At 39.7% G+C, this 27,012-nt stretch overlaps 1 protein-coding gene across 2 annotated transcripts; it reads left to right on the top strand.

Moving 5' to 3' along the window:
* Positions 1-63: 63 nt before the first annotated feature.
* Positions 64-27,012, top strand: LOC127040335 (scaffold attachment factor B1-like). Of its 2 annotated transcripts, none has more exons than XM_050934378.1 (21): positions 64-372; positions 1,972-2,059; positions 3,423-3,484; positions 3,565-3,771; positions 4,797-4,859; positions 5,963-5,990; positions 6,886-7,384; positions 7,785-7,831; positions 14,476-14,576; positions 16,233-16,382; positions 16,480-16,559; positions 18,154-18,293; positions 19,608-19,699; positions 19,994-20,100; positions 21,809-22,102; positions 23,307-23,444; positions 24,141-24,183; positions 24,791-24,912; positions 26,014-26,126; positions 26,261-26,312; positions 26,644-27,012. In XM_050934378.1, exons 1-21 carry the CDS (start codon positions 184-186, stop codon positions 26,771-26,773), a joined length of 2,745 nt encoding a protein of 914 aa, XP_050790335.1. In that variant the 5' UTR covers positions 64-183; the 3' UTR covers positions 26,774-27,012. The 2 variants fall into 2 exon arrangements, with proteins under 2 accessions (XP_050790335.1, XP_050790336.1); XM_050934379.1 differs by having other exon boundaries at positions 26,261-26,340; positions 26,644-26,739.

Here is a 27,012-nt window from a genome sequence, read left to right on the forward strand (position 1 = left end):
TTCTGTCTTGAAACTCGTGCGCCTGCGCATACCCTTTCTCCCTCCTTACTGCGCCTGCGCGCCGCGCCCGCCCTCCCCCTAGTGCGTTTCGGCCTCGCCACCATTTTGTACTTGCGATCGCGGCTCTTGTTGCTTTACCCTGCCTAGTCCCGCGCGCGTGAGAGCCGGAGCAGCAGCGGCGTCATGGCGGAGAGTCAGTCAGCGGCCGGGCTAGGGGAGTGTGCGCCCCTGGGCGGGGCGGCTCCCCCAGGCTCGGAGCCCGAGACCCGGCGGCTGAGCGAGCTGCGGGTGATCGACCTGAGGGCCGAGCTCAAGCGCCGCAACCTGGACAGCGGCGGCAACAAGAGCGTCCTGATGGAGCGGCTCAGGAAGGTGAGGGGCGAGGCTGGGGTGGGGGAGGGGCGAACGGGAACGCTCCATCAGGCTCCTTTGTCCCCGCGCTGAGGCTCATTGGACGCATGCGCGTACCGGGCCCGGCGGAGCGCTCTCCCCGGGGAGGGAAATGGCGCGAAGCCAAGCCCGGTACGAGCTGTTCAGCTCTTCCCCTCGGAGCTGGGCCTCTGGGGCGCGTCCGCTCAGGCCCCTCGTTCCGCTCGCAGGACCAGTGTCTGCCCCATCGCAGCCCCTGGTGCGGATACCCTTCCTGAGGGCCACTAGCGCCCCCCCCGTCCTCTCGGCCCGCCCCCTTTCCTGGGGGCTCTAGCGCCCCCCGGCCCACCCCGTTCTCTGGGGCCGCTACCCCCTCCCGGACCGCCCCCTTCTCTGGGGGCTCTAGCGCCCGCCACCCCTCCTCTCAACCCCCCCCCTTCTCTGGGGCCGCTACCCCCTCCCGGACCGCCCCCTTCTCTGGGGCCGCTACCCCCTCCCGGACCGCCCCCTTCTCTGGGGGCTCTAGCCCCCCCACTGCTCTCAGACCACCCCCTTCTCTGAGGCCGCTATCCCCTCTCGGACCACCCCCTTCTCTGGGAGCTCTAGCCCCCCCCACCTTTCTTTCAACCCACCCCCTTCTCTGGGGGTTTTAGACCCCCCGGCCCACCCCTTTCTTTGGGAGCTCTAGCGCTCTCCACTCCCCCTCTCAACCCACCCCCTTCTCTGGGAACTCTAGGGCCCCCTCCCCCCCCCGTCTCTCAACCCACCCCCTTCTCTGGGGACTCTAGCACCCCCGGCCCACCCCCTTCTCTGGGAACTCTAGGGCACCTCCCACCCGTCTCTCAACCCACCCCTTCTCTGGGGCCGCTATCCCCCCCGGATCACCCCCTTCTCTGGGGGCTCTAGCCCCCCCACTCCTCCTCTCAACCCACCCCTTCTCTGGGGCCGCTATCCCCCCCGGATCACCCCCTTCTCTGGGGGCTCTAGCCCCCCCACTCCTCCTCTCAACCCACCCCTTCTCTGGGGCCGCTATCCCCCCCGGATCACCCCCTTCTCTGGGGGCTCTAGCCCCCCCACTCCTCCTCTCAACCCACCGCCTTCTCTAGGGCCTCTACCCCCCACCCCGACCCACCCTCTTTTCTGGGGCCTCTAGCCTCCCCTCCTCCCAACCCACTCTCTTCTTTGAGGCCTCGAGCTCTCCCTCTCCCCCAAGTGCACACCCTTCACTGAGCCCCTTGGGGCTATTGTGCTGCTGTCATCCTTGGGCGAGGAAATGTTGTTATGCATTTGTATTCCAATGACACGTGCTTTAGGTTCTGTCCAAACCCATAAGGAGCTGGTCCCTGCTCCCAAAAGCTTACGGACTAAGTAACCTGCCAAGCCTTTAGATATGGTGCTGTCATTTAGAGAATAAATGACCTGCTGATTGTATTCTGACTTTCCTGGAAATTGTAGCAATGCACCTTGATATAGATCCTCCTCACTCCGAGCTGTTTACTGATGGCTGATATCTGATTCCCGTATACATGAGATGATATTGGGGAAATGGAAACAGGCTCTTGAAAACTCACCAAAACAAATTACCTTCTTTGTTTCCAATAGGCCATTGAGGAAGAAGGGGGAGACCCTGATGAAATGCCGGTGACTTCAGAAGTTAGCAATAAAAGAACACCAAAGAGGACTAGCAAAGGTACAAAACAGTTGACACTCCTGGTTCACAAGTAACTTGTGTCTACATAGTCTTGCTTTTCTTTCTTTTGTTAGTTTTCTCTAAGATTACTTGTAATTTTCTGTTTTTCATTCCAGTTTCTGTTAATATACAGCTGAAATCATGCTATCAGCAACTTATTACATGTTTAAGCTTAGCATTGTTTCCTTGACCAGTGAAGACAACTTAAAAATGTATTATGAAGTTCAAATATACCTATGTTAGTACACCTTCAACCATAAAGTGGACATGGTCTTAAATTGCAAGTGTATTTTTAGTACTCATGACAGTGAATACAGGATTGTGCCAGGCATAGGAGAGGGAGCTGCGCTGAAAGCCCCCTTAGCAGAGTTTGTTTTAGAAAGAAATCCCTCCTTTCCTGAAAGGAGTTAGTTTAATTATTAGTAAACTATGTGGTTGCAAAACTTCAAAAATTGGCTTGCATTTTCTGAAATTACTTGTAGCTTATTTTTAAAATTTGATTAGATTTCAAGTTGTCGCTTTTGAGTTTATATTGGGCCACTTGCCTGTATATCCAATATGGTAGTACCTGAGAACCAGAAAGTGAAATTGACTATTTAACATTTATACCATCATAAATTTGTCTAGTCACAGACATAGCTAAGCATGATCCATGTCTTGAAGACCTTAAAATCAAAGACCTTGATCCCGTAAAGTGATATCTTGGACCTGCTTGCAATATTGGGATCTAAATTAAAAACTGATAATTGACTAATCTATTTTTGAGATGAGCATAACAAATATAGAAAGTGACATTATGATTCTGTTCATTATAATGATTTTTTTAAGATTTCTTTTTTTAAAATGTATCTTTATAGTCCCCTTTTACTGAGGTGTATAGCAGTGAGAGAATGATGTAGGGAAATCTAAGTAGTCACGTGGGGTATGACTACACTGCAGCTACTACAGCAGCATAGCTGTGATGCTGCAATAGCACATAGTGTAGACACTTCCTTTTTTTCTGTTGATGCCAATTCACCTCTCTGAGAGATGGTTGCTAGGTTTACTTGGCCATGTCTACCTTGGGGATTAGGTCAGCCTAACTACAGAGTTCAGGGTGTGAAATCTTTCACAGCCCCAAGTGACATAGCTAGGTCCACCTAAGTTTTAGAACCAGGCACTAGACACACACCACGCTCGTTCAAGTTGATGCCATTTAATGACATTATAGTGGTAAATGCAGCCCAGATTAACTGCAGCCCCAGAAGCAGGGTCTTAATGATTAATTTTTGGAACATACTCAAGGTTGAATAGCTAATTTAGCAAAGAGGGTGTGTGTTCTGTAAAACATTGCTCTTAATCCTTTGAATAATGCTGTATTCAGGGCGAAAACCAGAAGAAGGCATTGAAGACAACGGACTGGAGGAAAATTCTAGAGATGAACAGGTATGTGAAACCATGATGAAGATTAAAGAGTGTTGCTTTCAAGCCACAACGAATATACAACTATTCTGTTCTTTTTACAGGAGGATATTGAAGCAAGTTTGGATAACTTGCAGGATATTGACATGATGGATATTAGTGTATTAGATGAAGCTGAAATAGATAATGGCAGTGCTGTAGACTGTGGAGATGATTACAGTGCTGATAATATTCTTGACTCACTGTCTGATAGTAAAGACAATATTGATGCAGAAATGAAAGAACTTCCAGACCAACTTACAGAAAATGAGGTAGGTAACTGGACATATGACTTTTCATATGTTTAATTTCTGAAAATTGTAGATGATATGCCTCACTTAAATGTCAGGAATCAAAATTTATTTATTGGATGCTAGTGTTCCACTTAATGGAAATAATTTGGAGGTTGAACTTTTTTCATTTCCTCCACACCCTCTGTGTAACTAATGTCCTTGTTCAAAATATTTAGGTTTTAAATCTTTGCATATTCTGTTTTGCCCTAATTCTACATTCACATTCTTTTAAATTGCACCTTGGTATGTCTGAGAGCCTTGTGAGAGACCCAAATATGCATTATTGTACAGTATATTTTCACTTGGCTGACACAGAATTTTAAATATTTTGCTCACTTCAAGGCTCCCCTAATGTTATGTTCCTCTATTTTGGGAATGCCAATTTGGTACTAACATTACTATTACGTCTTAAATTCTGCCATTGCAGTGCTGGCTCCTATATCTGAAAGGCAAGACCTCTGGTATTCTACAGGTTAAAACTGCTCTAAATCATGTAGCGGGGCTTTGAGGGATGTGTCTTATTCTTCATCTCTCAGCAGGGTCCAAGAATGTTACTTGTAGGACATGCTGTGTCTCCAAAAACCCAGAGTATGAGTCCTGTGTTAACTAATTCAGATTACTTTTTTCCCTTTAGAAACAGGAGAAGCAAGGCAATGAGACATCATAAAGTTTAAAGCTATCAAACAAATTAACAATTTTTCTGTTCAGATCAGGAGCTTTTTTTAAGTGCACAAGACCATTGCAAACTGATTTTTACTAATAAATAATTTCATTAAATTGTTAGAAAAATTATCCTGACCTTTTTCAGCATTCTTGGGTAGCATTTTGAGGTTTGGGAGCAAAAATTCCTCTACTGGTAAATATTTATACCAATGCTATCTCCCTGGGAAAGTCAGATAAAGTAGTGTGTTCTCCTACCTTCCAATATTTTATTTAGGTTTTTATCTGTAAAGCGGCAGTTAATCTTTTGTAAGGAGTGAAATATTCTCCATTCAATCTTTCAGGAAGAATGTGAGGAAATTGGAAACAACTTAGATGCTGCCTCATCTGATTTAAATATCATGAAGGTAAATTGAAATTTTATCTCTGCTGCAGGTTATTTTCAATCCTACATAGAAAATTGCCAGTTAATCTCTCAACATAATAAAACTGAACTCAACTCTTTTACTCTAATTGTAGTTCATATTATGATTTAGTATAGATGTTGTGATGCTTAATAAAGTCATAATGACAGTCGGGTCTCAGCAGGATAGTGCCTACTTATTTTGGAGTCTGGACACTACCTATACTCATATCTATAAACTGATTGAGCACATCTGCCATTGTTCGCTGTCTGCTTTGAGAAATCATCATCCTCTACTATTTGAGTTGTAAATAAAAATGGTTTTAGTTTGGAAAGCTTAACTTCCTTTTGTGTAGGCACCAATATAACTTAAATACTCCCTACTATACATGTTTTGATTTCCTTTCTTTTAGAGAGGAAACAAAAAAGTACCGCATTAATGCTAACATTACATAATCTGATGTTCAGTTCAGTTCATTTCCTTTTTCATCATTGCGAATTACAATGGTTAGTACAAATGTGCAATTTTTTTTCTCTATCTTTATTATTTTTGGCATGTTAGACAAAAATTTTATTTCTAATGCTTTTAGTATTCTGAGGCTTTGTCTATACTAGCACTTTTGTGGGTAAAATTTTTGTTGGTCGGAGTATGAAAAAAACACACACACCTCCCTGACCAACAAAAGTTTCATGGACAAAAGCGCCGGTGTGGACAGCACTGTGTCCGCAGTAGACGTTCTCCTGCCAAAATGACTACCATTGCTCATTAGGAATGGTTTAATTATGCCAGCAGGAGAGCATGGAGTGGCTACACTGGAGACCTGACAGTGCCACAGCTCAATGTCCATAGTGTAGACATAGGCTGAGTTAGCTAGAAAGACACACAACAAATGTAGCTGAACTCAGGTAGTTTTGATTTTTGTGGTTTTGTTTAAGCAAATACACATATGAAAGTTATGTGAAATAGTTCTAGATGAGCCAGTTTTAAATACAGTATCTGACGTAGTGTAACATCAAATAGTCTAAAATTCTATCTTTGCTTGTAATTTAGACTCAGTTTATTAGCTTTATAAAAGTGTTTGAAATGTTTGTTTTTTTTCCTTACAGAAAATCGAGGAATTGCCCTTGGAGCCAGGTACTATTAAAGAACAATGTAATCCCATCTTTTCAACTAACCCTTTTTAAAACACTAGTTATTTTAACAAAAAATGCAATGTTATAGTTTGCATTATTCCTATGGTGGACAATCCAGATCATGCAAGGGTCATAGAGATTGGAAACCCAATCATATCCCCAGATCTGTGAACTAATGTCTGTCATTTAAATATTTTCACTGACATAAAGTAGTTATTTAAAAGCCTCCTAAACAATGTAAATGGATCTAGAAAAGTTAATTTCAGTTTTAAAGCTAAAGATTCTACATGTAAAACAGATCTTGTGATATCAGAGTATCTTAATTCTTTAACTAGTAGAGCAGAAAAGGCAGTGTAAAGCCATTGTAGGGACCTAAAATTTAAAAATTAGTAACTGGATACAGAAGAAAGAAGACAGTTTCTTCATGGAAATTCCATACAGATTCTATTCACTTTCTGGACTGAAAATATACTCATGCACCATCAGAAGATGTCCCAGTTTTCATGTTGGAGTGTCTGCTAAAAGAATTTCACAGAAATTAGAAAATTGAACTTTCAGTGCATTGATACATTCAGTTAAGCATCTTGGATTGTGGAAGTTAAATTGAGAAGAACCAGAACTGAACAATTTCATGAAGAATGTCAAGGACCAGCCAGAAGGTTTTTGTTAAATCTGTGGGGGCATTTTCTTCCCTATAACATTTGGGCTTAATATAATTTGTTAGGCTGCAAATAGTATAGAACTTTAATATTGTATACATTAGGGTTTTCCAATCTCTGTGTAGCTTAGAACTTCTCTTGGTGTTAGTGTGGCAACCATGCCAGTTCCACATTTGTGATTGCTTTATTTCCCTGGTGATTAAATCTTGTGCCATTCTATTCCTGTTAAATCCGTAGAAAATGAGAAAATACTCGAGATTTTGGGGGAAACTTGTAAATCTGAACCACTTAAAGAAGACATTTCCGAAGTGGAGCAGCCATATGCACAAGAAGCAAGTAACGCCGTGGCAGGCAAAAAGCTAGAAGAGGAAGAGGACACTCTTGCTGCCAATCAGTCGGAGGAAGATGCTTTAGATTTGGACAGCAAGTCAGCACAAGATCTTTCAAGGAAGGAAGCAAAGTATTTAGTTATAGCAAAAGGGGAGACAAGTGAACAGACAATAGATGAAGAGAAAATGGACTCTGAATCTTTAGTGGTAGAAAACATAAGTGATCAGAGTAGCAAACCATCACAAGGTCTGGAAGCCTCTAGTGGGGAAACAGCGGATAAAGATGCAGGTCCTGAAACCAAAGATAGTAAAGAAGATGCCAAGAAAACAGAAGACAAAGCTAATTCTGAAGAATCATCTGCTACTAAAGAGTCCTCTACCAATGAGGGCGGTGATCAGAAAAAGAGGTTTGTTTTTTCTCAGTTTTAGACCAGATGCTATCTTTTTTTATTGGTCATTAAGTGATGCAAATAAGCTGTTTTCTTCAATTGGCCAGCAAGACTGATGAAATTGTAGTCTATTCCTAAAGAATCTTTTATTTCTTCTTGTGCAATTTTTAACTGATGGTTTGATTTCCTTCCTTTTCTCAACCTTCAAAGGTTGTTTTATTAAATTCTTATTTTTATCTTCTGCCAGACATAAGTTTAAGAATCTGACTTCCCTTATTTCATGTCAGATTTCTTAATACAAGTTTGCAAAGGTGTCTTTTGTTTCTCAACTAGTTTCTGGTAGGTATTTTAATACCATAATTTAGAGTCAATTTTCCATTTTGTTTCCTTATTGATTAACATTAATTTTTGTCTTTAGCCCTGAGGAGGACAGAGATGCAAAGACAGTGTCAAAAGATGAGAAAGGTATGTTGTAAAGGAAAACAATCTTCATCCTAGGACTTATTTGGTAAAACTTGTGTAATTTCTTTGCCTTTTTTGCAGAGTAGGTTATTGTAAATGTATCTAACAGCACTTCCACTGATTTCAATTATTGATTTAAATTATTGCAAGATTTGTTTAATTAAGGCTTTCTATCTGCATTATGTAACCATTGTTTAAAAAATACTTAGCGTGTACCATGGAAAGCTTATTGTTCTGATCATTTTCTGTAGATATCAGGTGACTATATCTCACAAATTATAACAGTGACTTCAAAGAAAACCTTTAATACGTGACAGATACGTCCTTCAGGCCAGGGAAGGTGCTTATGGATGCCTCATTGGGTGAAGAGCCTTTCATAATTCTCAGTTTGATAAATTTGTTTCATATATTTACATATCTTCTTTTCTAAAACAGGGATTCTAATAACTGCATATAAATCTCAATTGCAATAGCTGTACACTTACATGTCAATCTTCAAAGGCTCTCTTTCTCATTCAGATTCTTTTGTTTCTTCATGGAATCTGCCTTTGTGCATCCCACTTATGGGGCATGTACACACCATATGCAAATGAGATTCACCCAGGAGTGTCAGCTGGGGCCCATTGCCTGTGCATGTCCTTATACCTCTGTCTCACTTCCCCGTTCAAGGGTATGTAGGGCAGTGCAGCTCCAACTGCCTCTCTGTTAGCTCTGACCACTCCAGCAATAAAACAGAACTTGGCAGTGTCTGCCTGTTGGCACACTTTCATCAAATCAGTTTTGTAAATATTCGTAATTGCTGTAAGTATTTAAGGGCACTTTTCTGCCCTTTTGGCAGTCATTCTTTTCTTTAAGTTTTCTTCCTCCTTCTGACTCCTACTTAGCACCTCTTCACCTAGTGGCTGAGCCTAAACGCTGACATTGAGCCAAATGGACTTATTCCATTATTGGATAGACACTCTTAATGTATTATCTGTTTTTATGAAGGTCACATCCTGGACTATATGCTGATCTTTTTCCACCAGAACTCATCACTCTGTAGATAATTTTACCTTCTTGAACAATTCATATAGGGAGCATTGGGTTTGGAAAGACATTCCTCTGACTCCAAAAAGAGACTTTGACTCCCAGAGATTCCTCCTCTTAGCCTTAGGTCCCTCACCAAAAAATGTAAAGTAAGCTGTCATGGGATTAGAAAGGAAGGTCCTCTCATGGATCGGTAACTGATTTAAAAGATAGGAATCGAAGGATAGGAATAAATGATCCATTTTCAGAATGGAGAGAGGTAAATAATGGTGTCCCCCAGGGCTCTGTACTGGGACCAGTCCTATTCAATGATCTGGAAAAAGGGGGTAAATGGTGAGGTGGCAAAATTTGCAGATGGTACAAAACTACTGAAGATAGTTAAGTCCCAAGCAGACTGCGAAGAGCTACAAAAAGATCTCGCAAAACTGGATGACTGAGCAAAAAAATGGCAGATGAAATTCAATGTTAAGAAATGCAAAGTAATGCATATTGGAAAAACATAATCCCAACTATACATATAAAATGATGGGGTCTTAATTAGCTGTTACCACTCAGGAAAGAGATCTTGGAGTCATTGTGGATAGTTGTCTGAAAACATCCACTCAATGTGCAGCAGCAGTCAAAAAAGCAAACAGATTGTTGGGAATCATTAGGAAAGGGATAGGTAATAAGACAGAAAATATCATATTGCCTCCATATAAGTCCATGGTACACCCACATCTTGAATACTGCATGCAGATGTGTTCGCCCCATCTCAAAAAAAGATATATTGGAATTGGAAAAGGTTCAGAAATGGGCAACAAAATGATTAGGGTATGAAACGGCTTCCCTGTGATGAGAGATTTAAGACTGGGACTTTTCAGCTTGGAAATGAGACGACTAAGGGGGGAGATGTGATAGAGGTCTATAAAATCATGACCACTGTGGAGAAAGTAAATAAGGAAGTGTTGTTTACTCCTTCTCATAACACAAGAACTAGAGGGTCACCAAATGAAATTAATAGGCAGCAGGTTTAAAACAAACAAAAGGAAGTATTTTTTACACACAACACACAGTCGACCTAGGGAACTCCTTGCCAGAGGATGTGTGAAAACTAAGTCTATGACTGGGTTCAAAAAAAGAACTAGATAAGTTCATAGGGGATATGTCCATCAATTGCTATTAGCCAGGATGGATAGGGATGATGTCCCTAACCTCTGTTGCCAGTAGCTGGGAATGGGCGACGGGATTCCCTATTCTGTTCGTTCCCTCTGGAGGACCTGGCATTGGCCATTATTGGATACTGGGCTAGATGGACCTTTGATCTGACCTAGTATGGCCGTTCTTATGCCTTTGTAAGTAGGGACTCTGCGCTAATTCTCCTTACCAGTATTGAGACAGGGTCAGCAAACCCTTTGTTCGGCCTTTCTGGATCCTCTAAATTGAGGTTCGCCAACCCAGTCCACAGTATTTTATTGGGGCTTTTCTAGATTCCAGTACAGCAAAGGAATACCTCCCTGAAGACAGATTTGAGGCTATCGTGTCCCTGATCTTCATCCTCAAGGAAACCCTGCAACAGCAAGAATCTCTTAAACTGTTAAGTTACATGGCCTTGTGCGCTCATGTGACACTTCTTGCAAGTCTTCCCCTTCGAGACTGGCTGAAGTCTTGTTTACCAATCCACCAAATACAAATATTTGCGCTGTGTTTCCAACTCGTATAGTAGTTTCCTTGGACTGGCAGACCTATCCCTAGTTGAGCTGCAAAGAAGAGATACCATTTCTGCACCTCTCCTCCCACAACGACAAAGATTACAAGTGTCTCCATAGTAGATTTCTGGTCCATTTAAACTACCTGCAGATGCAAAGCATGTTGTCCTGGGAAGAATCCTTACTCCATAGCAGTGTGCTGAAACTCAAGGCGATTTGACTAACTGTAAAGAGCTTTTCTGATGCTCCTGAAAAGAACCATAGTACAGCAACACCTCGGTAAAGTAATATTTTATATCAGTAGGCAGGAGGATGCCAATTCATCCTCTCCTTGTCAGGAGACAATCAAGCTGTGGAATTAGTGCCATCTTTACAGCATAGCTACCAGGAACGAACAATTTGACATTATTGCCTCAACGTTCAGTATTCAGCCAACCACTGGTAGCTGCTGAAGAACTCCATCCTCAAGCCTCTATTCGGCAAATAGAGCCCTCCATGGTATACCTCCTTGCCAGCAAGAACATCAACTACTTTTTTTCCTCAGAGCAAATACCAGCCCAGGATCCTTCCAAGATTCTTTCCTTCGAAACTTTGAGACCCAAGGTCCTGGGTCCTTCCACCAGACATCCAGAAGCACATGGGGCATTAATAGACATGGTCTGAAACTGCGGGAGTAGTTTTCATTTAGGGTGAGCAGTTGTTCAGGTCCCACACATTCACTAATTGGGAGCTGTGCCAGTCATGGTTTAGGTGAGGGAGGAGGTGGAGCTTAAAAGGGGGTTTTGTCTGAGAGAGAACAGAGCAGAGCTCAATGAGATAAAGGTTTGTAAATTCTTACCTGACTTAGCTGGGTTTGTGGGGGAAAAGATAGTACCCTATAGAGTGAGTGCTTCAGAGAAATGCAGAGAATAGATATTTTAAATGTTGATCCCAGTACCTCTACCACTTTGGTTATAGGCTTCAGATTTCTATTTCTCCACCAACTGAGACCAGGAACTATTAATCCAGGGGCTGGAATCCTTCTAGCTGTAAAGATTCCCAGATTTTTGTTTGCTGACAAGGCTCCGTTGTGTTTGGCAATATCGCTATTCTTTTCCATTTTTCTCAAGCTCTGAAGAATCCAGGTGGTGATATACATTTTAGGGCCACACTATAAAGACTAAAAAAGCCTCTGAAATAGAATCAGTGGAGTTTTGTTTATATGTGCATGCTACAGTATAGAAATGCAAATGTTCTGTTGAAACCTTATGTTTAAATACATACAACAGCAACAAAATGGGACAGTTTGTAAATCTACCGATGTTTCTATTACATTCTAAAAGGCTTTATTTAAAAATATTCATAAGTATTCCAAACACTGTTTACGATATTTTTGTGTCTTAAATCTTTGTGTACTAAGACATTGTATAGTACTCTCTTTGAAGCTGCCTGGGAACAGTTAACAGCTGTTCAGAGTTTTACATACAATAGCCATGAGATTTAACTGCATAATGCATAAAGAGAGAACTCTGGCTTGTGCTTCAGAAAAATGTTAATCTGAAGCGCAGGAAAAAGGGGAGTGTAATAGTTGTATGTAATATTTCTTCATCTACCCCCTTCCTGTTACACAGATAGTGCCAAAAATTGGACTTGAGATTTCCACAGTTTGAACTGATTTCTCTTTCTGAGACAATCAGTATAATTCGGTCAAAGAGATTAGAGTGGTAGTCTATGTGTGTGCATGTACTGTATTGATTCTGTTGTCTAGAACTATGGATACTTCCACACATTTGGGCTGAATTCCTACAGACCCATTCTCATCAGTGACGTGTCTCATACTGATAGTACAGAAGCAGTAGGGTGGTCTGATAGGTGGGCATATGGTCAGGTAATTGATATACAGAGCTTTGAAGGAGAACAGTTTTATATGCTTTGTGAATGTCCATTTCTTGCCTCGGTAATACACAGAGAGGGAGAGTCTGTGTGAAATACACAGATTAGTGAAGAAATGGTTTATGATATCTATTCACCACTAGAACTGCTCACAGATTTCCAGCACAATGAGCATGGGGATCCTTAATATTTTGATGGAGGATCTGATACTGACAGGCTATTTACACATGTGACTGACAAACTAGAGGGTTAACAGGTAGTCATTCAGTGGAAGCATCTGTTCCTGCTGTAAATCTTTGTCTTGTTTACAAGAGCAAGTTTTGAAATCTGTCAGTGAGACAAAGAATGACAGATGTAAAGTTTTTCAGACAGGTCACCCAGACTCAGTGGAGGGGTTGATTATCCTACCTGGCAAGCTCAAACCAGAGTATTTATGGAAGATGATGAAATCTCTGACAAGATAAAGAGAGGGCATATCACTGAGAATGCATTGACCCCAGCAGTGAGGATAGCCATAGTAGCTGATACCCAGGCAAGCGCTGGGGACTGTTTTTAAGAGTCTTGAAAAGGTATATGGAAGAGTAGAGAGTGTCAGAGCTTAAGCCTCAGTTTCTGAAACTGATCAACATACTGGAGAACAACCTGTGTACCTAAGCAGATTGCATGCATTAGTCCAAAAAATTCTTGAGGTGAAGAGAAATATGCAGAATTAGACTCTTGTATACAAGACCAGGTTGTTGGCACAAATCATTGCTAACCACACTGAGGATAACCAGGGTATTAGTCCAGGTGGTCGACAGAGAAACATTTCCAGTGCACAACTCTTGTTGGAAGTGAGAACCTGATTCAGAAAAGAGAACTTTGTCAAGAGAAGAGAAGGGCTTTAGTAAAGCTAGCCTGCATTTGGTGAAGGAACGGAAAGGAATATCAGAGCAGTTCAAAGAGAAATATCTCCAAACTGAACAAGTGTTGGTTCAATTAGAGACAGCCAGATCAAGATCTGTTCCACCCAGTTAAGGACATTTGGCCACTCAAAAGCCTAAGGAAATGGGTAAGAGAGTGGCACTAGGATTGATAAAAAGACATGTTTCAATTATGGGCAGCAAGGACATTTCATAGGTGGCTGAAAACTTTCCCAAGCCCAGTTTAATGCATTGACAGCACATCCACAGATAATCAGAGCAGAATAGACACACACCTGTATAGGGATTTTGCAAGGCAGAGATGACAGCTGGAGGATCTGTGTGCAGAATGTAGCTGAAGTGGAAGCCAGTTAAGCATTTCAACAGCTAGTAGAACCTGTTTTTCAGGGCTTTGGTTATGTGGATGAGTCCAAGTGTGTCACTCGGTGCATTGCAATTTGTTACGCATGAGTAGATAAGCCCCCTCCGTTGGGTGTCAGGGCCCACACAACTAAAGTGAGACATCCTTTTCAGGATGCCTAAGAAGTTTTCTTATATCAAATCTGCAGGGTTGCCACTTGGAGCTCAACCCATGTCTTTAACAGTCATTATACCCTGGATTAAGTGATTGAAAATTTTACCTTGGAAATACCTAAAATCCATTTTTTTCAAGTCACTTAGGTTCCTAAGACATGTAGGCACATATTTTTAAAGGTATTTAGGTTTTGCTGCACTCAGTGCCACAACACCTAACTAATTTATGAGCCTAAATCTCATTTTCAAAAGGGCTTTAAACACTTAGGAGTCTAGATTGAATGGTCAAAAATTCCAGTCTCTCACGCATGAGGAATATTTGTGCCACGAGTGGGATTCACATGGACAAAAACGTCTCTTAAGATCCACAGTTATCTAAGGTGAGTAACGATTCTATTTAGTGGAGTCTGAGTGTTTGTAAAGTAGTGTACTATATTTTTATCATGCATGTTAAAGCTTCTTTGTTACAACTGCAAATACTTTGATATTAAAGGTACTCATTTTCAAGAATGTCAATCAGTGAAGGTAAATTTTACACTATATTTCAATTGACCTGTGACTAAAGAATGAACTGGAATTGCTTTTTTTAATTATGGTGAAATAATGAGTTTTCTTTTTGAATTAGGTCGCGCTAGTAGCAGTTCTGGTAGAAACTTTTGGGTGAGTGGACTTGCCTCCACCACTAGAGCTACAGACTTGAAGAATCTTTTTAGCAAATACGGAAAGGTAAGGTTTTTGATCCTTTTGTCCAAAACTAGCTAACAATATTTCTTCTCTTGGTGTTTGCTATTTAAAGTATTTTAATGGAATACCAGTACCACAGATTAAGTACAGGTAATTGGAAGTGTAAATTGTCAAAAATATTCTTGGTGCACACACAGCAGCAAATAAGATGTACTAATCTAAGCCATTTAAGCTTTTGTATTTTGTCCCTCACTCAATACAAAAAATATCCTTTCCTCTCCAGATCCTAGTTTGAATCAATTTAGGCTAATGGCTTTAACACCTGAAAAAAGGTTTTGTATGCTGCTGTTAATGGTGTGCTGAATTAAATCCTGTAACCCCTGTTAAGAGGAAAATTGGAAGGGCTGATTTAATATATGATGGATGCCAAAATTAGTAACTTTCCTCATATTTGAGGGAATACGTAAGTATTTTTTCAGAAGTTCAGTAGTGTACTTTAAAACGACATTGTCAGATGATGAGAGTGCTTAAATACTGTTCCCACTGCAAGTGGTGGCAATGGCTTTCCGCAAATTTTAACTTGAGAAATAGCAAAACTTAATTTATTGTGGTCTTACATTAAATCAAATGAGTTAAGTTCAGTACATCCGGGGATTTGTTTGAATTGCATGTGGCTATTGCATTTGGTGCCAAGAGAATTAACTATGTCAAACTACATTATTAAAATGAAGCGTACTCATTTTGCTTAGTTTATTCCAAAATTTCATCTGATGATCTGGGAGGAGATGACACAAATGTGAATCCAAAATACCAGTGACAGCTGTCTTTGTATTTGCCTGAATAATCTGACCGCAGTGACTGTAATTCAAACAAAAGAATCCACGTTCTTCTTTGGAATATTAATTATGGACAAAGTTAAACTTACAAGAGGCAAAAGTATATCTGCGGTAAATTACATGTTTGTTAAAAGCATATTCCACCTTCAGCTGCACTTTCAAATGGGAAGCCTATGTGAATTTCTGATTTATTCCCCCAGTGTAAAGTGTGCTGTATAGACTTCATCTACATAAAAAAAAGAGCTTTTATGGAAATACTTTTCTATACATGCTGTTTCAGCATTTTCTTCCCTGTCTTCTGTAGCGTACTTGAAAATTGCATATAAGTAGGCTTTTTTAAATTGTATTTTTGGTGAGTGCTTCCCATCTCTCAAACTGAATTGTATTTGAAAACATTTAAAATTAGTTAGTATTTTGTGCGTACAACTACCAATGACTGAAAAGTTACATTTTTGATATTGACATTGAGACTCATCCTAGCAGATTGATGAACTAGTATCAACACGGGTGGAAATTACGCTTGCCCTTGACTGTTGTTCTTCTTGTTGCCATTCATCAAAATGATGGTGATGCGCAGAAGAGCTAATTGATTTTAGAGGATTTCTTATAAATAGATTTCACATTGTCTGCTTTTCACCAGTTGAACTTTTGCAACATTGCAGTTACAGTGCTTGGTTCCAAAAGAGATTGTTTTCATAGTTGTTTGTCACTTAAAAACAGATGTTCCAGGTATGATAGGCTGCATTATAGTAGGTAAAAGAGGTGGGGGAGAAAGAAGCTAATATTTTAAGGTTATAAATGGGCTACATATGTGTGTGTTGTATACTTATATTAGAGTGACACTATAATTATCCTCCTTAAGGTGGTTGGTGCAAAAGTGGTAACCAATGCTCGCAGTCCTGGTTCTCGCTGCTATGGGTTTGTTACAATGTCTACGGCTGAGGAGGCAACAAAATGTATTACACACCTTCACAAAACAGAGTTACATGGAAAAATAATTTCTGTAGAAAAAGTAAGTTATAATTCTCAACCAAAGATAGAATAACCCCGTCTAAGAATTCCTAAATTACTGAAATGTTTCAACTGGTGTTTGTCAAATATAATTTCAGGCAAAAAATGAACCTGCTGGGAAAAAACCTACAGAGAAAAAAGAAAATGAAGTGAAGAAGGAGACAGTTGTCAGTGAGAGGTATCACTCTATAGATTCCATATCTGAAAAATAGTGTGATCGTTTTGGGGTATTTTCTGCTTTGTCTGGAAAAACAAACCTGTGTTAAGAAGTGAGCAAGGTGAATACACAAAAAGGTCTGCAGTGATGCATGCAAAAATAGGAATATGAATGGAAGCAATATTTGTGTTTCGTTGTTACATTTCTGGTCAGATGTATGTAGTCACAAATCAAATCCGTATCTGATTATATAGAAACTAATAAGGCTTAAGTAGCAAAAAGAAACAGTAAAAATGAGTTACAGAAACACAACATAAATCCCTGATTGACTTTAATTAAAAGATCTCCACCCTGACTCCCTGTGTAGACTTTGAAGTATCCTGATTATTGTTGATGGTGGAGAAATCTCAGAAATTGATTATTTTTCTTGAATGCTAACTTTCCCTGATATGCACTTGGATCCTTACTTCCTACCTCAGTTGCATTTCTCAGTTCCATTTTCCAATTCAGTTTTTTTGGCTCTCTGATGTTTTATCATAATGACTGTTCTTTCTGATCTATATTACCAAATATACTATTATAAAAGTTAACAGTGAATGAAGTGCAGATATTTCAACTGCATGCCTGGTTAGGCATATATAAAATCCATGTTTTCTCAGTCATGGGCTTTTTGGTATTTCTAGATCTTCTTATGCCAGCCTGCAATAAAGCCTGCTACTCGTCAGTATCATAAACCTATAGACCCATGCCTCCGACGAAGTGGGTATTCACCCACAAAAGCTCATGCTCCAAAACATCTGTTAATCTATAAGGTGCCACAGAACTCTTTGCTGCTGTAAAGAGCGCCACTCCAGAGTCCTGATCTATTCATTAGTCTGTTCCCGTACCAGAGGTTTTTACACATGAGAGATTCTCTCGTGGAACAAGGCTACTTAGTGCTACTGTAATAACCAACAGTTGGAGATCAGATGTTCAAGATTCTGTTCCCACCATTTGTTCTCATCAGTGCCACACAGCTTTTCATTTTAGGAATACTTAGAGTAGCCAGGAGGGTTCAGCTAAGTCCTCTGCTTTAAATGTTTTCTTGAAGCATAACTTTCTTGTCAAATGCTGTTTGATAACTAGTTTTTTCGTCTTTGTTTAATTTAACCCTCACCTCTGGAAACTTAATTTTATGAGAGGTTTGCCCACCCACTGTATAGTGTCAGTTTTGTTGGATTCAGCAGCCATGCTACAAAAACCCGACCAGGCTTGACTTTGGTTGCCATGTTTTCCCTCAGGAATCTTCTCTGGCATTAGGCACACCATAGGGTGTGTTTTCCTATTGTGTATAGTTCAGTTATCCTGATCTTATGCTAGGCCAAAACTTCTTTGAAGCTGTACAGTAGGTTCTGATCTTTTTCACTTCATGCCAATAGAGGAATTAGCATTTTCAGTATCAGTGCCATTGAACATAATGTGCATCTCTTCCAGAGACTTAAGCCAATGCCTTATATGCAAAAGGACATTTATATCAATCTGCTTTTCGCTCAGACTTTCTGCACATTTATATCATTCTTTGTCAATGTGATGTTGAGTGTTTTCCTTCAGTTTTAAATCAGTTTATTTTCTGTAGGTCTGGCAGTGTTAAAAAGGATGAGAAGGCTGACCAACAAGATGATGTTGAGAAAGCAGAAGGAAAAGAAGAAAAAGAAGAGAAGGATAAAGATGAGCTGAAGTCTGGGTCATCAGATCAACTGAAGATAACAAAATCAGGTAATTTAACTGCTGTTTTGTTCTAGAGTATTAGGCATGATTCGTGTGGATGTTTACAATTGTGTCTTCCCAAACCAAATGATTTAAATGTTTTGTAAAATCTTTTGAGATTGTAAGATGAAAGGTAGGATGGTACTTTTTAAAAAATTGCTGTAGCTGACTATGTTTTGGTCGTCATCATTAAACAGAGTTGTTGTGCATAATTTTGGGTGATGAAATGCTGCTGGTGTTCTGTCAAGACTTCATGAAACTGGTAATTTGAAAAATTGAAGTGTTACATGCACATATATGAAATAGACATCAAGGCTAATAAATAAATAATAATAAATAAATAATAATTGAGATATACCAATCTCCTAGAACTGGAAGGGACCTTGAAAGGTCATTGAGTCCAGCCCCCTGCCTTCACTTGCAGGACCAAGTACTGATTTTTGCCCCAGATCCCTAAGGGGCCCCCTTAGGGATTGAACTTGCAACCGTGGGTTTAGCAGGCCAATGCTCAAACCACTGAGCTATCTCTCCCTCCCAAATAATAATATAGGTAGCTGTGTAACTGTGACTATCAGGTCCATTTTTAGGGGAGAAGCTTAGAAACAAGCACTATTTGCTATGTATGTTAGGATACTTCAAGTGAATGCGATTAGAAATAGGATGTGTAGTCAAAATGTCACACTGGACTTTTACATCACGCTAGTTATGTAGTAAAGTCTGGGTAGAATGAGAAAACATAGGATTTTGTTTTTTGTAGTTCAATGTCTCGTATATCTCCATGCCCGATATATTTGTGAACACACAGGGTGCGTAATTTAATCAAATATAACTTAGTAGTAAACTAAACAGTAAGTAAAACTTAACAATAACTTGTCAGTAGAAATCTGCTGGAAACTGCCAAAATTATAAAACTTAAATCGTGTTTATGAAGTCTGTTTCTTTTTGTTATAACAATCGTTGTTGAATGCTTCAGGTTATACTGACAAGTGCATTTCATATTTAGTATCTGTTGGTTTTAGAAATTGAAACAGTTGTATAAAAATGTATTCACTATGTACCTGATAACTTTGATATCTCTTTAATATCAAGTAGCATCAAAAAGTCTTACAAGGGATCTGCCCCTGGTGTAACTCAGTTTGTAACGTAGCAAAGATAAACTAAAAATGTTACTTTATTTTATGGGTACAAATTGCAGAAGTCACTTTTGTGAAACAGCATTTTGAAAAGGGGTTAATGTTAAAAATGTTCATGTTTTGAGGACTTTTGCCACTGAAAGTCAAAGCTCCCATTATATTATGTAATCTTTTGTTATGGTTTGTATAGGAAGTAAGGGAGCAGAGAGGATAGTAGTAATGGACAAATCCAAAGGAGAACCTGTTATTAGCGTGAAAACTTCAACTACATCAAAAGAGAGAGTAAGTTGAATTTTTCTGGGTTCAAAATTTCCATTAGTTAAAATGGCTTTCAAATGGCTGACATCCCAAAACTCCAGCACTGCTCTCAAGCTAAGCCATGTTTCTTTTGTGAGTTTTGTGTGCACTTATAAAAGGAATAAGTATGTTAAAAAAAAATTCATGCAGAGACTAAGTTCTCAGACCTTCCATTTGTAAAAGGAAGGGATGTTATGAGTATTGTTTGATCGTTTATCATAACTGTGTTCTTAGAAATGCACTCCAGTAAGCCTTGATCAACTTTTATATTTACGATAGAGCCTTAAGAGCCAGGACCGCAAATCAGAGAGCAAAGAGAGACAAGGTATTGTGCCATTCGACAAAATCAAAGCACAGCGAAAAATTAGAGAGGCAGAGCAACGCCGGTAAGTTCAATGGCAAAGTTGTTTGAGATTTTTTTTCTTTTTAGAACTTTGGTGACTGACTTCTCACTAAAGCTATTTAAAGGGGACATAGTCCTTTTATCGTTGGTATATGAAGTATAGTTTTTTAATTCAGTTAAGCATTGCCCACGTAGATGCCCAGTGTCAGGTCATACTTCAGGAGGCCACAAGCCCAAGAAGAGACTGCAAAGCACTGATTGTTGAGGTTATTCATGTACCCCCTTTGGATCTGAACATATGTGAAAACAGAAAAAATGTACAAAATGGAAAAGTCAGAAGTGACAGTTTGAGCTATATGTGAAAACATAGCTCATATTGTCGTCCTCTGCCTTTTCTATTTTGTACATAGGTTTAATTAATGTTAAGTATTCTGCTGCTTGGCTCTGGGCACACACATTATCAGGCAAGAGAGGTGAAAATCCCCCAAAACAATTCCATCCCACCCAATTCATGGCTTTCAGGCAAATGCCTGAGAGGATGATTCTGTCTCGAAATCGGGGGCAGATTTCCATCCAGACTCATTCCATCTGGCAGCGTGAATCTTAGCTCCCTTTTAGGTAACTAACCTTGTCAGACCATTCAAAGTTTACAAGTAAATTGAAATTTTAAAAAAGCTGGTTACGCATGTGTGCAAAGTTGATCTTAAATTGCAGCAAGGGAGGTTTAGGTTGGACAATAGGAAAAACTTCCTAACTGTCAGGGTGGTTAATCACTGAAATAAATTGCCTAGGGAGGTTGTGGAATCTCCATCCTTAGAGATTTTTTTAAGAGCAGGTTAGACAAACACCCGTCAGGAGTGGTCTAGATAATACCTAGTTCTGCTGTGAGTGCGGGGGACTGGACTAGATAGATGACCTCTTGAGGTCCCTTCCAGTCCTATGATTCTGTATAAATGGTTTACCAACTGTCCCTCAAAGCTACATTCTCTGTGTCCTTTCAGCTCAGAGGGGGACCTAGTGCAGATACTTATTTATTTCTGATACCCCTTTAATATTGTTCTATAAAAGGATAAAGGTAGTACTGTGTCCACATTCTAAATTCCTTGATCTTTACTTCATCTTAATCAGTGCATCCATTTCCCATCCTTTTCAAAATTTCACAGCTTATCTAGGGAAAGCTAAATCTGGGTAGGGTAAAAAAAAACAAAACAAAAAACCAACCCCTTTCATAAGACTTCAACATAATTTTTAGTATTTTTTTGAACAAGTCCAGACAATCTCTGTCTGTTCATAGATCTAAATAGATTAGACTCTGTATTCAGTTTTCAGCCCTCTTAACAGTGGATATTCCAAGGTAGTTCTTGATGGGAAGAGAGATTACTCACCCACCTGTAAGTAGAGTTCCTGGCCGTTGCAGATTCACACTAACCCATCATCCTTTCCTGCTTCTTCACAGTCCTTGGATGATATTTTGAGTAATAGGAATGAATTTAGGGCATTTTTGATCATGGTTCCTTGACCTTGCACCTAATGTTCAGATCTGTGAGGATGTGCATGCTTCTGTGGCAGTGATATAATTGAACTCCAGTTACGGGTGAGCAGCCATCCTCAGTGCTGAATACCCTGTAGCCTGGTTAGAGGGAACCCCCAACACAAATCTAGGATTATTACAGTTCCTATTTTCGCTTTGTAGTTCATTTTCAGCATTGAAGGGTTAAATCTTTACACCTTTTACCTTGCTATTTATATAGCACCCGTGAGCGTCGGGAGAGACAGCAGCATTTGCAAACCATACGGGAACGAGAAGAAAGAGACAGACTTGAGATAGCTCGAGAACGCCTACAAATTGAACGAGAGCGCCTTGAGCGAGAGCGGATGGAAAGAGAGCGCCTGGAGAGAGAGCGGATGCACATAGAACATGAAAGGAGACGAGAACAGGATCGCATACAGCGAGAGAGAGAGGAGCTGCGTCGTCAGCATGAGCAACTTCGCTATGAACAGGAACGGCGATCGGCGTTGAGAAGACCATATGACATAGATGGGAGGTAAAAACTCCAAACACAGTGAATTAATGATTTCCCATTTGTTGATGCAAGCAGAAAAGCTAGCAGTCCGTAGATTCTCTCCGGAAGTCCCAAACCATGGAGAGAACTTGGTAGGCGGACAGTCATTGATGGGCTTTCGTGTCAGATGCTCCAATAGATTACATACAAAAATGTGCTTGCCAGTATTCAACAGTTCAGTCAGTAACCATTCTTAAACACATTACTCTTCATAAAGTTATCTATAACAGTTCACTCTGAATTGAGAGAACTCAAAATCTAGTAAATTCCCCTAAAGGTGGATTTAGAAGATCCATGTAATTTCAAAAAACCTACCTCAATCTATCTTTCTCCCTCTGTTGCTGATAGGAATCTCATTTTGACTAGAGTTCAAGCAGTCTGTTTTATGAGGCACTGAGGGATTGTGCGTGGCATGCTGGGATGTAAAGCTACATTGTGCTAGCTTGTCGTGCACCAACTGTCTCTGTGGAACCTGCTACTGCCCACTAAAAGTTTCTGGGTGTACTGAAGAGGGGTAGATCAAAGCACAGTAGGGAACTTTTAGTGAACAGCATCATAGTCTACACAGTTAGTGCATGGCAGGTTAGTACAAGGTAGATTTACATCCCAGCGTGCCCTGCACTAATAGTTCATATAGACAGGCCTTGTGACAGATGGACAAATCACTGTAGAATATCTTAAAACAAATGCAGATAGAAGAAAATATTTCTTTTCTTGTTTCAGCACATGCACAATAAGGTAAAGATTGATATAAGTTAACTCAAAGCACTCTTTTTTTCTGAAACTGAAAGATACTGTTTTGGCAGATCAGATTTTAATAATCAAATCTAAATGATTATTAACTGTTCAGATATATCACAGAATAGAAATGGAATAATGTATTTCCTTAATTTAAATTCAAAGAAACATGGACGGAACTGATTAACGGTGTAATTCATATAATTTTTGTAATTCTGTGTACATGTACTGAAACTCATAACTTGTATTGCCTTAGCTCTGCTGTATTCCTTTCTCATATGTCACCTTTCCACTTCTGTAAGAAAATATCTTATCCTATCAACAATTCTGCTTATCTTTTAAAAAAAAAAATAGTAGTAATTAAGTGGGACTAGATATGAAGAGAACAAAACAGAAAGATGATTCTGTCTGGACTACCATATAGTATTAAATCTCTACTTTATTATAGGCGAGATGACTCTTACTGGCCAGAGGCAAAGCGAATGGCGATGGATGACAGATACCATTCTGATTTTAGCCGCCAAGATCGCTTCCATGATTATGACCACAGGGATCGTGGCCGATACCAAGACCATTCTATGGACAGGTTAGTGATTTGTTTTCCTGCATTACCTGAAATCAGGTAAAGGCAATAGTATATTTAGTATGGCATTTTTCTCTGTTTGTTTGATAAATACTGTTGTTTTTTTTTAAAAAAGGACCTGAGCTTGTCTATTCTTGTTCCATGCTGAAGTTTAAGTGTCTATGGGGTTTACTTGTGAAACCTGTGTAACCAGAAGAAATCTTACAAAACAAGGTGTTTGAATGTACTGTGTCATCAACTAAAAGCTTCCAACAAATGTGTTCAAAATGTGGGAAATAGCATTACAAGCAAAACTTATTGCAATAGGACTCATAAAGTCCGTGAAACAGCATTGTGAGCACCCAGCACTTTTTCCCCATGACTAATTGGTTTCTTTCGTATTTATATATTCCCAGTGTTGCAAGTCAGAAAGTTGCCGAATGTTTTAAAAGCTCACACTAACAGGTAGACAAGATAAATGTCTCTATACAATGAATATTCTATTTACCTTCTTATGTTGAGACTGACACGGTTTTTAAACTATCCGGAATGTTTCGCAGTTTCCATATGTGAAATTTGATACTTTATAAAGATTGAGAATCTACAATTCCAGCAGAAACCTCTGCTCGGCACCTGTGAAAATACAGCCCTAAATACTTTGTATAAGTTACAGTTTAATAATGTTATTGCAAGATTCTGATTCGAATTGCTCTGTTTCAGGAGAGAAGGATCAAGAACAGTGATGGGAGATCGCGATGGGCAGGTGAGTTGTATGTGTATTCTGTCCTAGAGTAGCTTAATTTTTATAAACTGATTTCCTATACTGAATGTCCAATTAATTTATAGTGAACTAGTGTAAGAGATGCAGATAAGGAAAGGAAAACCTGTGCATTATAAAATTTAATTTCTTTTTTAAATAGGTAAAAATGAAAACACTTGAGTAGTCTGATCACTTGTTCTACTTACTTGTACATAAATACATCAGAAGTAGAAGTAGTTCCTCTGGCACTATAAACACAACTAGTGAGTGTCTCAGTATGGTAAAGTGTACCAAAAGGGTGCATAGAAAATGCAAAGGCACAACATAGCGGTAAAAGTGAGTAAGGAAGTCATTGGAATAATTTAATTCCACACAGTAATTGTCAGATTAAACTAGACCAAAATGGAATTAGCAAAAAAATTTTGAAGTTGTTCAGAGAAAATTTTTTGCTCTAGTGGTGACACTCCTAGATGCACTTTCTGAAACCTTGCGATCGTAACGTGCCCTGTACTGATGGATAGATTATTGAATTGGGAAAATTCTATTGACCAGCTCTTACCAAGTTGAGGATCAGGTTACAGCATTCCAATGTGTATCCTTTACCTTTCAGCATTATGCAGATGAGCGCCATGGAGGACCAGATCGTCATTCACGAGACTCACGGGACAATTGGGGTGGCTATGGATCTGACAGAAGAATGAGTGAAGGGAGAGGGATACCTCCACAGTCTCGGTTAGTATGTGGAAATGAGGGCAGTCTTTCACCAGCACTTGCAATGGTCACGCTTCTTTGAAACTTCAAATGAACTTTTTGAAGGGTGATAGTAGGGAACCGATTTTACCAGAGTAAATCTTCTCTCCAAATAGTTTCACTGAGGTCTGTTCTCTCCTGGCTGTGCAATGGATTTACACATGTAGTGCCCCAGGGCACTGTGAAGCTCTGTAGTAAGGAGTTGCTGTGCTTTGCTTATATTCACAGTTCTCTTGTAAGGCTTCCTCTTCTAAGGATCAAATTTGAATATGACCCTGGTGCTCCTGAAATTCTTTGAAGAGGGAGTAACTTGTAGCTAGTGGACTGAATTTGAGACTGTTAAATGGAAGAGAAGCCAGAATCTTAATGGAAAACCCAATATGGGACAAACCTGGAATCCCAGACAGTTCATGTTTAACCATCATGCCAGTCTCAGCATGAATTAAGATTTTCCAGCTGTATAATGGGAAGCACTCACAGGTATTCAGTGAAATTACTCCATTAATCTTCCTTTTATCGCAATATTAAGATCTACTGTTTGTTACTTCTGTGACTATCCACATTTGTCAGTTCCACCGTGGGGTTTTACCTTTGATTTTCTGTTCAAGTGGCAGGGACCAGCCTGGAAGAGCATTTAGCTCCCTTCAGGAAAACAACCCAGTAAAAACACTTCCAAAGCTGAACATTTTGTTAACTTTAAAATTAGATACAATTTCCTCTGAATAGCCACTCTGCAGAACATGACAACATACATTGTTCTCAGATTGAATTTTGATTAGTGGGTTGCTCAGAATGGCCAGTCTGGATACTCGGAGAAGTCATTGTGCATCAAATATACCCTGTTGCATAAATAGGATTAAGGAAATCCTATTTCCTCGTTTGTTACGTTAGGTGGGTTGTTCAGTAACTTTATTACTGAAATATGGTTAAACAGTTGAACATTGTAATTCAGGATTGGTAAACTTGTATCTTGGTAAATGATATTAATATGTTTATGAATGAGATGTTACATTTGGCTGCACTGCATGCTATGAAACTGGTAAGAAACATACCTAAGATTTTTCTTTCTCTCTCTCCTTCCAGAGATGGACGTGATTGGGGAGATCATGGTCGAAAGTTTGAGGGACATAAAGATCGTTCGTGGCAGGGCAGTGCAGATGGAGGAATGATGGGGCGGGATCATGAGAGATGGCCAGGTACGCTTACTGCTTTATTGCCAATTGCTGCTAGATTTCTGCTGGTAAACACAGAACATTATGAGCATAAAGAAAGCAAAACTGAAATAGGGGGAATAATAAAGAGAATGCTTGAAAATTCTTTTTAATTCTAGGTGGTGGTAGAGGCAGACCAGGCCATGCAGTACATCGGGGAGGCCTGTCAGGGTAAGCAGCTTTATCAAGGATAATTGGGGTTTGTACCATTTATTCCTGTTCCCATTCCTTTGCATGTTTAAATTATTCAGCACAATCTTTTGTGAGAGAACAAAAGTTATTTGGAGTTATGCAAAGTAAAATAATTGAAGAACGTTTGTGATTCGTCATTGATATAATGACAGTGAGTCATAAATACTCCCATGATTTTATCTGGTACATCTTACTGAACGAAAATCATGCAAGAAATGGAGTTGTCACCGACTGTATCAATTTGATAATCAAAGTTGCAGTGAAAACGTAAACTCTTTGAAAAAAACTTAGTGTATGACTCTCCTTGTAGGCGTGGAGGCTTCATGCAGAGTGGCAACCAAGGCCAGATGATTCATGGCGGAGGGATTCAAGGGGAAGGATTTGCAGGCCAAGAAAGAGCAAACAGACCCAATGACCCCCGTTTCAACCGTCGCTACTGAATGTGTTTTAATTTTTTAATGTGAGATGGCAACGGAGGTGAATTCTCTATTACCCAAGGTTATCGTTAACTGTAACTGATGGGTTACCATAAATGTGTAATTTTTTAAGCTGTTGCCACATTATATAGCTCACTACAATGTGAACTCCTTTGTTTTGGTAATGTGTTGTTCATACCCCATTTAAAATGTTAGTCGATGAAGCATTCCATTTTCCATAAATAAAACCAGTTTACAGTTAA

Source organism: Gopherus flavomarginatus, chromosome 24, assembly GCF_025201925.1.
Source record: "Gopherus flavomarginatus isolate rGopFla2 chromosome 24, rGopFla2.mat.asm, whole genome shotgun sequence".
Lineage (NCBI taxonomy): Eukaryota > Metazoa > Chordata > Testudines > Testudinidae > Gopherus > Gopherus flavomarginatus.

Bases quoted from the DNA above. Each gene is read 5' to 3' on its own strand.
- LOC127040335 (XM_050934378.1), top strand. From the start codon at position 184: ATGGCGGAGAGTCAGTCAGCGGCCGGGCTAGGGGAGTGTGCGCCCCTG. The intron at 3,485-3,564 runs GTATGTGAAACC...TTCTTTTTACAG, and splicing joins AAAATTCTAGAGATGAACAG to GAGGATATTGAAGCAAGTTT. The intron at 16,560-18,153 runs GTATCACTCTAT...TATTTTCTGTAG, and splicing joins GAGACAGTTGTCAGTGAGAG to GTCTGGCAGTGTTAAAAAGG.